The sequence below is a fragment of the Zonotrichia leucophrys genome, chromosome 1A, assembly GCF_028769735.1.
Source record: "Zonotrichia leucophrys gambelii isolate GWCS_2022_RI chromosome 1A, RI_Zleu_2.0, whole genome shotgun sequence".
In the NCBI taxonomy this organism is placed as follows: Eukaryota; Metazoa; Chordata; class Aves; order Passeriformes; family Passerellidae; genus Zonotrichia; species Zonotrichia leucophrys.
This window is the reverse complement of record NC_088170.1, coordinates 60454927-60469344: the sequence shown is the minus strand read 5'-3', so window position 1 is coordinate 60469344 and position 14418 is coordinate 60454927. Positions and strand designations below refer to the sequence as shown.

The window sequence follows — 14418 nt, the reverse complement described above, 5'->3', positions numbered from 1 at the left end:
TATGTATCAGTAGAGTGCATATCAAGAGAGATGTAAAATCCCTTCCAACTCTGCTTGCCTTTAAGACAATAGTCTCTACACCTGTCCAATATAAAAGTCTCAATAAATTTTCATCCTCTGAGTTCTGTCTGCAGATGGTCAGTACAGTTTATTAAGTTTCATGAAGACTGCAAATGACTGAAAAGAAACATAATCAGCCAGCAAAAGTTGATCTGTTCTGTACTTATTTGCTCCTCCCTAGTTATTATACAGCTATTCATTGTCACACACAATGACAACAAAATCAATCTTATCATTTCTTCTGCTTGCAATTTCTGCAGTTTATTTGTCTGATGTACTCAGACTCTTTTCTAGTGCTTTAGGGACAGCCTTGGTTGAACAGCATTTTTTATATTATCTTTTGGGCCCTAATCCATATATTTTTGTAAATAACTGAGGCTGTAGTCAGTAAGGCCATGCTGCTGTCTTTTTTACTGGGCTTTCATTGAGGGGACCCAGCCTAATCACTCTAAATTTTTCTCCTGGCCCATAGGGAGAAACCCTCAAAAAATTTCAATCAGGTGTCCACTACGTTAGTCTGTAAAAGATATGTCTTTGTATGCCTTTATTTGATTACTTCTAGGCTCGTTTACAGAAGAATTGGAAAGGCAAAAAATAACTATTTTTTTAATGTTTGTGTTTTGTGTTCCTGTATTCTGTAGTAACTTTGTGGCAGACCATACAGCTTTTGGGATAGTTGTAACAGAAGCAGTCTGGAAGTCTCTTTTATTTAAAGAACTTGTAGTGACCTTGATATTTAAGAAGCTGAAGGGACTGGAGTACAGTAAAGAGCAGAAATTAAAAGACTGACAGAAAATGAGGAAATCAAATTTAAATTTGTTTATTCTGCCGCTGAGTTGGTACAGCTTCAAATTGGAAACTTTACTTCAACCATTAAGCACAAATGTGATTAAAATTAATTAATTTAATTCAAATAACCAATTTATATAATAACCATGCCAGGGCATACACTGAGGAAAAGGTTACTTTCTGTTGGAATTAAGTAGATCAGTTGCTGATTCCAAAATTGCAGGTATCAGTATCATGAAAGTCAGATGCCTCAATCTCTCTGGGCTGATGTTTGTGGTAAAGGCAGCCATGACTGAGTAACCTGCAAGTCCCCTGATGAGCAAATAGTCTGGTGTTGCAATAGATGAAAAAAGTGAGCAGACACTCTCTTCTTCCAATAACTGCTTTTTCCATCTCTCTGTCCCATTTCCATCTCCATCACACTAGCACAGCTCAGTCCCCTCTCTAGTGTTTAGGTTGCTACTCTGTTCACTCTTTGGGAGGTTTTACACATAGAAGGAAGAGAGAAAAATAGAAGGAAGGCAAAGTAGTTCTTTCATCTTCTTTCACAGTAATGATTTTTTTTTTAATGTGCTCAAATGTCAGAAAAAGTGACGACACACATATTTTGCATTCCCTTTGCCTTCCTTTTATTTTTCTTTCTTCCTATATCTTGTCTTCTATGATGGGATATGCCAATATTAATAAATATTGAAACATGAAGAAAGAATGGGTAGATCTTTATTGTATTATTATCTCACACAGTTAAAACTGTTGAAGGCAAAGTGACTTAGAAACCTGATTAGTTTGTCATTGACACAAATAGATGTATTAATTCAACACTGAAATTGCAAAGTGCCCTTATGAATGGAAGCACATTGTGTCTGGTACATTAACAAAGGACCACACACCTGTTTCTCATGCAAAGATCCTTCCTGATGCTGTCACAGAACCATACTGAGAGTGATTTTTGGCAGGTGGCATTACAATTCAAATAAAGAAAAATAAGCTTGTGAATTCGTATATATTTTCTTGTCACTCAAATGCCAAGGGATTTTTTTTAACAAAATGTTTAAAGTATGGAGTGAGTGTCCCCATAAATATCAGTAATGCATAACGATGAATAAGTTATAACAAGAGGTTTCAGAAAGCAGTTTCATGCAACCAAAGCAGGTTTTTATTGATTGTACAGCAAAGCAAAAAGTAATAAAAAATGAGTCTTTAAAGTTCTCACCCTCAGCAAGGCAGTGAAGCCACTGAGAAGAAAAAACCAGCCTCTAATCTTATTTCAATAGTATAAATGAAGAATTGCTGCTTCAGCAGGTACAGTGTTAACATGAATTTTCCCCAGTGCTATGTAATCTCTCTCATCAATTGTATTGATTTATCTATTTCATCAAATACTATTTAAACAACTACTGTATCTGCATTATGTATATGCAGCCAAGTTCAGAACTGTAAAAACATGTTATTTAAAAGCATGGTAGTCATGGAAACAGATCATATAGAAAGTACCTTGAGGAGGATTCTGCTATCTGATTGTATAGAACTTCACTGGCCACTTTATAAAACACAGAAATGTAGGATGCCTTGTACTGGATCACAGCTCTAGTTTATTTAACCTGCTCTCAGATTTCCATCCAAGGTCATCTGGTGATTCTGAGGCAGTTGCAGCTCATCAGAAATAAGTAAAGTGCCTTTGAAATTTTACAGTCTGGGCAGGATAGCTTTCTATTTGTAGACCACCCACAGATAATCAGTTCGTTGTAAGCATTCAAAGTAGTATTTGCCTTTTTTTTTTTTTTACATTATCACTACAGATGCTATATTTTTCTCTCTCCTTCTATAATACATCTATCCATTTCCATCACTGGCCTGTCAAATAAAATCAAGTAATTGCCATTTGTTGTAATAACAAGGCAGAAAAAGCCACCAGAAACCCAGACAGTATTATTCTATGTGATTTATTTTGAAACATTGACGAGATTCCCAAGGCCCAGTGAGAAAAAGGCAGTCATGAAACAAATGTTTTCTAATATTGATTGAAATTTTGATTAAAGTTCAGTGTTGTTATTTTAAAAATCCTTCAGAAACAAGGCAAAATAACATGTTTGACCAGGAAAGAGGGTTAGAGAAGATGAGGAAAAAGTGGCTTCCTCCATGCACAGGAGCAGCATGGCTGTATGGAGCTCTCCTGAGCATCTGGCTGCTGAAGAGTCTAGGTACAGTCTGAAGGAGGCAACAAAGTCAGCTTTGCAGGTGACCCCACGAGGACCCATCATGGGCATGGCTGCACTGGGGCCTGGCCAGGCTGCTGGACTGGCCCCCTGTGAATTTCAGCAAGGACACATGCAGAGTTCTACACTTGGGCAGAAACAAAATCTTGCAACAGGCTGGGAACTGACTTGTTAGATTGCATCTGTAATACTGAGCCCAGTTTTGGGCCCCATGATACACAGGAGTTCAGCAGAGGGCAACCAGCACAGGCAAGGGCACGGGCACTTACCCTGTGAGAAAAGGCTGAGAGTATTTCTGTTTTCCCCTTCATAAAGGCATCGAAAATAGCACTGAAATGTGTCATTTGGGTTTATTACAGAATAATAAACATTTTAATTTGTAAGACTAGCGGTTAAGAGGTGAAGAGATAACTAAAATTGTTGAATTTGAGAGACAAAATACCTGGAAACCTCCCATAAAATTTGGCCTGTGCTTTTAGTCACTACACACTTTTTTATATGGATCTTTTCAGGTCAGTAACCAAATTTGAGGGTTAAGGTTTTATAATAACAGTAAATTCAGAAACTCCAAAAATTCACAGGATATGCAGTTAAACATATAACAAAAAAACAATGAATATAAATAAAGTTAGAGACTGGAAAGCAAATAGGACAAAACCCTAACTTCATGACATCATGCATTTGTTAGATAGAAAACATTGGTTTGCAACGAGGCTGAATTGATACAGTCAGTAATGAGATACAAGCACTGAAAGGTTTGAACATCCAAAAGATCAAACAGAGTGTTTCTTTTCAGTCTGTTTTTTTTTTCTAAGTTTAAAGAATATAGCACAAAACAGCTGTGTTAATAAAATCAGTTTCAAAGACAGAATTTTCCACGTTGCAGCTCTACGTGGCATGAAGCAAATCTGCTGAACTTCAGGAATACAAACTGATAATGCAGTGTGCAATTGAGGTACTCAGGGCTCCTGTTCTGCAGGGAAAATGAGAGGGCCAGTACCAGATCATCTCATTGCAGCCCCCTGCCACAGGGGTGCCTTTCACCAGACCAGGTTGCTCCAAGCCCTATTCAGCCTGGCCTGTAACACGGCCTGGCTGAACCTTGTTATAGATGGATGCTGAGGTGATTGGCTCTCACAATTAAGGGTTCACTGTTGTGTGAATATTAAGAAAAGCATTAGTGATGTATAGTTATATTGTTGTAGTTTAGATGTCCTCTGCTCTCCCCACAGTTCCCTTTCCCCCCTGTATTGTTGCCATCAGACAGCCAGGGTTTTCTAGGACAGGTACAAAGAAGCTGCACAGGCATCCCTTGCATGGGGCAATTGGGAATGGAAAAGCTTGGGGGTGCTCAGGGGGTGCAGCATGGCACCTGAGCTCCAATTCAGTTACAAGAAAGCAGTCTCCATTGATGAATGGCAAAGAAGAGCTGACTGACAGACTTTGGGAGGGGCCAGGGCTGGCTGATGCAACCCCCAGGGGTACAAAAGACTGAGTATCCATCTTGAAGATGAACTAGCCATGTGGTGTCCATGAGAGCAGTTCCCAGTGCTGTGAATTTTTTCTTATTTAGTCCTTTTGTTGTATTTTTGTCAAGGTTTAATAAACTTTTTTTAATTTTCAATGTGAGCAGTTTCTCACAACCTTGAACCAGCTGGAAGGGCCACCTGGGCTTGTGGGCATGGAGCCCAACAGGGCACAGGTCAGGCTCCTCTGGCAAGTTGGCATCTACAGAAATGTCCCTCATCCTGAAGGGACTTCACTCCTAGCAGTGCTCATGTCAGCTAGTTTAGAGCTCTGAATTGTGAGGGTGTTGCAGTGACTCTGCTTATGTATACCCTTTGTTATATTAAAAATGAGATGGTGTGTAATTCAACACAGAAATTTTACCATGCTCCTCTTGGAAGTTAAGGCACACACTGCTGTTTTAGTATTCTAAGGAAGCCTGGGTGCATTCTTATCCAGCCTTCTGAGCAAGAACTTGTAGCTAAAATGTGAGATATCTCTGTTTCCCCAGCAACAAGCTGGTCACTTTAGTGGGAACCTTGAGATCAGCAGGGAGCTGGTTTAAGCTTCTCTCTCCACAGTAGTTCTGTAATATGAACCAGGCACGTGGCACAACTAATGCAGGAGTAAGGACAAGAACAAGATAAAAAGATAACAAGATTTGATGAAAAAAAAGTAATGTTTTAATAATCTTTTTCCAATACTTCTGCTTTCCTTAAATCTGTTCTTTATAAATACATGGAAATCAGGATTTTGCATTTTGTTTGAAATCTTTGAACACAAACTCGTGATTTTCTCTTGAAAAGGCCCATGGAAAGTACTTTTAACCAGCTTATTGCCCACTTACCTCTTGAGCACTGAGTTCCTTATTAAACCTTTATTAAGGAAACCATCTCAGGCACTGCCGACAGTAATCTAGCTGAGTTCACAACATGTGAGTTATTTCCCCCTTATTTATTTCTACTTGATTGGGGGTTTTAATTTTTATTTGACTGAAAAGCTAACAAGCCTTTTATAGATTAAAAAAAAAAAAAGAACCAAAACCAGGCAAACAAACAAAAAAACAAAAGCAAAATAAAAATACCAGTAGTTCAGTTAACACTTTGTCACTGTATTAATGCAAATCTTAATTAGCACTGCACAGTTCTCCATGTCAGAGGAATAAAGTATACATAATGTTAAAAAATATCCCAACTGCTGCCAGTATTTCACTTGGTAACAATGCTGGGAAAAATATTATTGAATTTATAGTAATATTAAATAATCTATGTTCTACATAATTAAGGATGTGGCATGTCACAATAAGCTGCACAGAAGGAAGAAGATGCATTTATCAGATGTATTACTTACACATTTATTTCCATTCTGCAAGGAGAAATTTTGCATAATGACATTTTATTTGTTAGAATAAATTGCACATGAATGTTTTTTGATTGCAGACAGAACATAAACAGTCTGATTCTGTGAAATTTGCTGTTATGAGAATGGCAGTTGGAGGACACAAGTTTCATTGAAATTGAACTTTCATGGCTTGACTTGGAGGTGGTACATTCACTAGGTTTTACAGATCTTCCGTGAAAGGAATAGTCAATTTGGGTTTTTTTTGTGGAGGTGGAATTGTCAGTCCTACCTTTGTTGTTGTTTTCACTGAGAGAGTGAACAATTCAAGTTCCATTTTTATCCAATTTTTTTTTCTCTCCCCACCCACTCAGTGTTGCCATAGCATGTACCTGTTGATCTGGTTCAGTTTTTGAGCTCCAGATGGAATGCAGATAGGTGGCCTAGAAAAATTCACATAGGTATGGGGGTAATAGGTTGAGTCCTAATTTTCATTGGATAGTGTTATCCTCTCTCTCCTCACGACAACCTGTATCAGAGGTTTCAGGAGCAGCAGCACAGCCACGATGTGTTTCCTGTATCATCTGGACCATGTGGACTTGCACAAACAAAAGCATCCAAAGCAAATATCTCCAACCCTGAGCTCCTGAGGGAGCAGCACAGCATGCCTGGAGCAGCCTCCACCCCCTGGGAACCTGTGTGCTGTGCCTTGGGCTATTACAAGCCATGTTTTTTTGTGTAACCTATGCAGTGAGGAACACTGGTTTAGACGTAGAGATAAATATGTGCAAGGACTGTATCTCTTAGAGGAACTGGAGCACTGTGACACTGCATTGGACTGTGGCGCTGCACTGCTTTTAACTTGTAATCCAATTCTTTTGATACCCTTTCCAGTAGGTAACTGACTTGAAAAGGCAAAACTGAATTTGAAACAGGGAGAAAGAAAAGATAAGAGAGAAAGCAAAAGATGAAAAAATCACAGGCTTTTGAGTGGGAAGATGCAGTATTTTTTTTCTGAAAAATCTCCTATACAGGTTAGAAAACAATTCCTGGCCTGTGCCTGGGTGTTAACAAGGCAGGTGAACCAAACTTGTGCTGACCTCCCCAGTTTCCACATGCTCATTGACAGTATTTTCAATAAAAGCAGGCATTATATTATTTTTTTCTCTCTCATGCTATATTCCTTTGAACTAAACAAATATTTTGATTTGCGGCTGAAACAGGAAATATGCTCTCATCTTTCTTTCCAGCATGTCAGTGGGGTGGGTAGTGACACAATGCTGTCTTGTTGTTCTGAAACCTTGAGAAGTTTTTATGACTCTCTAACTCAGTGAATGATAAACTTCAGAAAAATTAATCTCTGGGCTTGGTGGTGTGCTTTTTCATCTTGGCACACTGAGATCCAGAATGTACTCTTTCCTCCATCCCTAGAGAATGTTAAGTGGCACCATTAAAAATCATTCTGAAATGCAACAGCTTTCAGAAGGCAGAATAAGAGCATCTGCACCATTAGCATAAGCAGTCTGAAATGAGGAGGCACTACAATTGATTATTAAAGCAACCTGCTCAAATGCATATTAGTCTTTCCTTTTTCCCTTCTTTCTCTTTTTTCCTTTCTTTTTTTCATTCCTTTTTTTCTTGCTTTCTTGCTTTCTTTTCTTCTGACTTTCATTACCACTCGGCATTTAACTTTTAGAAAGGCAATTCTGAATTAAAAGCTCACCCAGATGGTTACTGAGCAAAGGTTGTTTTGGATGACTGGTATTGGCTAGATGCTGCTTGTCTTGTAAGGAATAAAGCATGCATTGCAAAAACTGGAGGATATAAATATATCATAGAGACTATCTAGCACCCTTACATCCACTCATGGTGTCAGCATTGCCAACCACTGCACAAACTATTACTGACTTTTAAAAGGTGATTTTATAAATATTCCTGAACAGGCCCTGCACTGGATGATAGGAGGACGTTAGATATTTAAGATTTAAAAATGAAAGGTATTTTTAAAATTTTTTTCTTTCTATAGAGAGAAAGCCTTCAGCAGTCTACAGACTTGGAGGACAAGAGTGGTAGAAGTGTTGAGTGCTTAAAGATGAAGATGTCTGTGCAGTATCCATGAACCAGTGCTTGCAAAAATTGCACACAAATGAGCATGCTGATGCTACCAAATGAATATCAGCTGAAAGATATAGCTCCTTTCCCTATTCACATCCATTAGCAATCTCCTTCACTAGTCTTGTACAACAATTCTCTTTTACAAATATTTAATGTTCACTTTCATCCCTAATGATCATCCCTGGGTACAGTGAAATCAAAAGGAGAAACTGTAATGCCCTCACCCCTAATCTGGCAAATGCTAAGCTTCCTGTTTTATAAAGCAGTAAAGTATTTTTGTCCTTTAATCTTTCATTTCAAGAGTGAAAAATGGAATAGATGCCACAATTTAATCTAATGAAAAATAATCACAGTGCTCCTGAAAGCTAATGTAGCAGAAGATTCTTCTTAGAGAAGCTCTGTAGTAAACTACACTCCGCTAATCTTATCTGCCGTTCTCAACAGGCAGGGGCCTGGGGTTTGAGCTCTAGCAATTCTGTTTTACTGGTCAACACAGAATTTTAATTAAACATAGCTTATAGGCCAAATATTAAATGGAATAATAAAATCAGAGCATAACCTCACATGGAGTGTATTATGGCGCACAAAGGTAATCTTGTTTTTCTTTCTTCTGAACCCATGGATATCTTATGATGTTAAATAATCAGTCATTCAAGCCATGCATTCAAAAGTGGATTCTCCTTAGTATGTCAAATACATAAAATTTTTACAGATTTTTACACTAGTAAATGGATTTTTTCTTCTCCCTTATCAGTAGTTGTGCCAGTTTATAAGTACAATTAAGTATTACTTTAGGAAAAAATAAGCCAATAGGTTAATAGTGAATCCTCAATTATTTCAGATTTTTATCAATATGTAAAACTAAATATGTTATCTGCATGTATATACTTTAGTGTATATACTTACATAAAAATATCCACTTTCAAAATTGGACAAAATATCTGCTTATTTATTTATTTTTTTCATACTCTGAAAAAATGCATTTACTGATGGGCTTTGGGAGGGGAGCCTGTGCACACCTGTGTGTGTATGTCTATGGGGAGGTGTGTGTGTTTGTGTGTACTTTTATGTACAGGTCTTACTGATACCTGAGTTTTCTTTAAAGCAAATATAATTTTAGATGGACAGATATGAAAGGAACATGAAGTTAATTAGCAGAAGAAAACTGTGCAAGGTTACATGAAAATAAAATGTACTAATGGTACTTAAGCTAATATTTTATATTCATCCTGTATCATAGTGTTTGGTAAGAGCATCATTTTTCACAGCAGATTTTTGCCTTGCTTATCATGCATGAGTTGGCAATGAAACTTTCTGTAGGGACAGTACAGGACTTGTGCATCAGCTGATTTCTTTTTGAATATTTATGGGTTACACTACACAGTCTTGTCCCAAGATACACAGGATTTTGTGAGAGCTGTTGTAGGGTGATTCACCTCATTTCACTCACGTTCTGAGAAGGTCTGGGAAGAGCATCAACAGAGCTTTCTAATGCTTAGAGCCTCGAAATGCCAGTGATGTGTCCCTGCAGTACAGAGGTCAGCAGCCTCCTGGGTTGCACCTGGCAGAGCATCACCAGCACACCAAGGAAATGCTCCTGCCCCTCTGCTCAGCACAGGTGAGGCACAGCTGGAGTGCTGCATCCAGGGCTCCCAGTGCAGCAGAGACATGGACATGAAGAAGAGAATCCAGTGAATGGCCACTAAGATGATTAAGGGATGGAGCATCCCTCCTAGGAGGAAAGGATGAGAGACCTGGCACCTGAACCTGAGATGGTTTAGCCTGAAGAAATGAAGGTTCAAGGGAGATGTTATCAATCTAGGTAAATACATGAAGGGAGGTGCAAGGACAGAACCAGGCTCTCTGCAGTGGTGTCTGGGGACAGGGCAGGAGGCAAAAGGGCACAGGCTGAGTTACCCAGAAAGGTTGTGGAGTCTCCATCCTTGGATATATTCAAGTGCTGACTGAAGATGGTCCTGAACAATCTGATCTGGCTGACCCTGCCTTGAGCAGAGGGGTTGGGCTAGACAACCTCCAAAGTTCCCTTCTAACATCAACCATTCCGTAATTCTGTGACCAGCTTGAATACCTTATGCTGCCTTAATTCCTATGCAAAGACAGTAACAAAATAACCCTGACAAAAGTAGTTCAAAATGTGGACTTAGGAAGATTTCAAAGCTAACAATATTCTAAGAATAATAGGAAAAATTGGGTATCAACATTAGGCCTTCAGTTAAAAAAAAAAAAAAAAAAAAAAAGGTAATGTGGAGTTTCTTCATCTGTCTGCAGAGGGTTGTATCTCTCACTGCAGGACTGGAATGGGCTGAGCAGGAATATCCCCTGGGGACAATGTGACATGAAGATCCCAGCAGTCTAAACAGGTTCATTCAAGGAAGGATCAGCTACTACAGATACATTTAAAGGAGAAGTAACAAGAAGAGGTTAACATGGCCTTTTAACCCTTTAGCCTCTCTTTTGCTGGTCAGGCTTTACTTTCCTATTTGCCCCTTTGAGCAATAATTGTCTATCCATACTGTCAGGGAAAAAATAAAAAAAGCTCATCCTTGAGTACTTCTTTATGACCAGAGTAATGACTGTTCAATATGATCTGCATCAGTTCTATTCTGTCTAGTTCAGTACTCATTGTCTCCAAAACGTTAATTTAAAATAGGAATTTAAAAAGAAAAAAAAAAATCTGAGATAAGGAATTCTAGAGTCAAATTTCCTTTTAGAATCTCAGCACCACTCCCCATACATTGTGTCATAGTCTTTAACTGCACAGAAATCAAGACCTGTGCAAAATGGGAATGGGAATGCCCATCCCTTTGTGAGCGTCCTCCATTCATGTCACCACTTGGTACTGAGGTTTTTACTCTGTTCATGTCAGCTGAAATACTTGTTGCCTCTGTCTGGTGCCTTTTAAACACAAGATGAAATTCTGTTGGCATTATAATTCTTTAACCATTCAGTGCTAGTGATAATAAAATAAGTATCAATGTACATGAATATATATGTGGCACTTTGGTTATAAATTAATGCAGATTGATTTTCAAGATTGTTGAATTAATATTTGCAACAGTTTCATTTTTAAGACCAGAATGTTTTAGGGATCTCTGTTTCTGAAAAATGTAGTTACCTTTATGTCCAGAGGATGCTACAATACCTTATTTTGGTTTGCACTTTCATGTACTGTTCTGTGCTCCTGTGTTCCTGATATATAACTTACCTTTGGAACAGGATGCCTTTGGAAATTGTGGAATTGCTATCCCAGTAAGATGAATAATGCAAACTTTTCAGTATGCTAACTGTTCTTATATGGCAGGAGACAAACTCCTTTCATTCGTTCTAGACCAACTTTTCCAGGATTCCTAAGAAAAAAAGCTCAAAAAGCATTTTTTGTATGTTTTATTCATAAAAATAGAATGCTCTCACTTCCTCTGTCAGTGATGTCACACAAGATGTGCTACAGCTGTTGACTGTTACCACTCTTGGAACAACAAAGAAGTTCAACCAAAATGTGTTGCTCTATAAACTAAGAGTTGGTTTTACATGCAGATTTCCAAGTTACTACTACTTGTGGCTGCCATGTGGTGTGTTCATGATTTGGCTTTGCTTTAGTCACTGTGTCTAATTTCACTATTATTTCCCTCAACACCCAGCAAAGATCCACAATTTTGTTTTTAGAAATCTTTGCGTTCTGTGCTGTATATACTGAGAGGGATTAACTCTTTGTTTTTCAGAGCTTCCATATGGCTGGGAGAAAATTGATGATCCCATTTATGGCACTTATTATGTTGAGTAAGTTCCTAAGTTCAATATTAAGTTGCTATTAATATGTCATGACCTAATACTGGTATCCTCTGCATTGCTCAGCCTGGCAAGGAATGGGTAAAATTACTTGTTAAACTAAGGGTATACCAGGAATTCTCAGTCATCAATGCAGTCAGTATATCCAGATATATCCAAAGTATCCCAAATCAGTGACTCAGTCACCCTCTCTATCCAGAGTTTGGTTTCATGGTACCATTCCAGGTGACACTTTTACAAAGAACATATCCATTAAAGAGACATTGCATTTTCTATCTAAGGTTTGGATGTCCAGCAAGGTATAAATCTTGTTAATCAATGAATAGAGCAAAGCATATTCATTTTAGCTCAGTTAAAATCTGAGTATTCACTTGCTGCAAATTAGGTGTTAATACTGGTGTACCAGCAGTCAAGTTTTTTATAAGCTGCATATAAAATTTTATGTTTTATTTTGTATTTAAAAGTGCAGCTGAAAACAATATAAATTCTATTTTCATAGCACAATCCTTGGTTTCATTTTCTTCAGATTTTGTTTTAGTTATGAAACAAGAAAGAAGTTTCTTCCTCTGTGCAAAGGCCAAAAAATGCTTTGTTTGAAGTAATGGTACAACCTGGCCAGTTTGTACATAAAATAAGTAAATCTGAGAGATTATTTCCTCTTCTTTTTAACTTAACATAGTGAATAAGACTTGTGAAAAATGAATCTAGATTCAGATTTTGATACCTGTTTGGGAGGGGTCTGTTCTCACTCTGCTCTCTATAGACAGTATGCAAGAGAGGAGACAGAAAACCACTCTATCACTGTGCAGATTGCACTTGAAAGGTTGAGAAACAACTGTCCATTAGTGCCTTTTATTAAACAAGAGAGATCTTTAGGGAATATTGCCCCTGACCTAAAATTTCAATTTCAAATCTTGACACTCAAGCTGTATATTTATCTAGTTGAGCAGTATATTTATCTACTTGTTTCACAGAAAATAGAAAATTTCCTTTGTGTCTCATATTTTTCCCTTGGTCTCTTGAATCCACGCCAGCACACTGACTCCAGGATTGCCCTGGACATATATTGGGGATGCAGTTTTTCCAGGCTTCAGGATATGCTGCTCTTATGCAAGGGTCCAGGTGTGCAGGGAGATCAAAAAGTCATCTGATTCCTGGAGGTCTAGAAGATGTAGGATGCCCCTTTCTTTCCTGCTGTCACAGCAGCAGCTTGTGAATGCCCCTGCATCCCCAGCCTTCTACAAAGCAAACAGTCAACAGAAAATGGTGTTTGCTCACTGCTCTGCTGACTCCTTCTGTCCCATTCTCCAAATGCCAGAGCACCTGCTCTCCTTCTTTGTCCCCAGCTTGCTTCCTGCCCTCCAGTGAGAGAGGCAGCAGCTCCATCTACTTGGCTGCTCAGCTCAAGTCACCTCAATCAGTCCAGACTGAGGCAAAAGTATAAATTTTGAAGTCTCTACATAACACCATTAAATTACTCCCCCTTGTGATGCCTGAGTTCTTTTATGATGTCCCCAGGTAGGTAGGGGCTGCAGTTCTCATATCATTTCGTACTTAACCCCTGCCAAAGATTTCTGCACATGCTATTAAGCAGCTGCTGGGTGTAAGTAAAGCTTCTGCCCCAGTGGTTTTTAGTGTATTTTGGAGTGTAACAGGTGTTGTGCAATTTCTGAGCAGTAATCTCTTACTGAGACTCCCTTGGCTGCTGGTGCAGCCTGAGGCATTCTGGCACCAGCAAGGCTCACACTGCGCTGCAGAGTCAGAAAAGGAGCAAGTATTTATCTACATTTCATGTCCAACCACAGGTAAACAGATGCAAGGCACCAGGCCCAGATGTTATTGTGCAATTACATATTTTAAGGCTGTTATTGCCAAATTTATTAATCCTACCACAGAGAAGATTTGTGGACAGATACATCAAACCTACTGCAGTCTATGAGGGTTTTAGAAGTGGAATGGATGCTCATGGTGTGGCATTAAAATTGCAGCCCTGCTAAATTCACGTGGAGTTTTATAGTCAGTAAAATGTAGCTGTAGTTTAATTTGCTGTCTGAGCTCAATAAGTTTGAAACAAAGATTGTTTTCCATTTTTCCTGCTACAATATATAACAGTCACAGCTTTTTTAATTACCAGTACTCAACAGATGAGTTCATTTTTAACTAGATAAAATCAGATAACAATAAACTCTCTCAATTTTGTCATAAAAGTAGGTAAATTATGAGAAGTAAGATTACAAACTTCCACATATTTAGGGCCAGTCCAAGTTTACATGCAGGCCTCCAAAATCCTTATAAAAGAAGGGTTTGTACTCTGCTCACTGAGGTGCCTGTATCCCATGGGAAGTTTGTATGGTTGAGCAATGAGGCAGACAGACTCCCTTTCACTTACAAGGAGCAGCCATGTTCAGCTCAAATATTCTGAGACCAGAGAAAAAGCTAAAAAAGAAAACAAACCAAAACAAAGAAACTTAAACCTCCTGCTAGTCAAGTTACTAAAAACAAATCACAATGTATTTGCAAATTCTGTTAAAAAAAAGGTCTCCAGTATAACTACCTCTCTTAATCATGCATTAATGTAGGTGTGAGA

At 38.4% G+C, this 14418-nt stretch overlaps 1 protein-coding gene across 17 annotated transcripts in view; it reads left to right on the top strand.

Annotated features, from left to right (window-relative positions):
* Positions 1 to 14418, top strand: part of MAGI2 (membrane associated guanylate kinase, WW and PDZ domain containing 2) — a 719010-nt gene that overhangs the window by 548236 nt on the left and 156356 nt on the right. For all 17 annotated transcript variants that reach the window (XM_064702938.1, XM_064702931.1, XM_064702927.1 and 14 more), the window contains one exon: positions 11765 to 11822. In XM_064702938.1, the coding sequence (XP_064559008.1) occupies positions 11765 to 11822 (58 nt within the window). The remainder of the gene's footprint in view (positions 1 to 11764; positions 11823 to 14418) is intronic.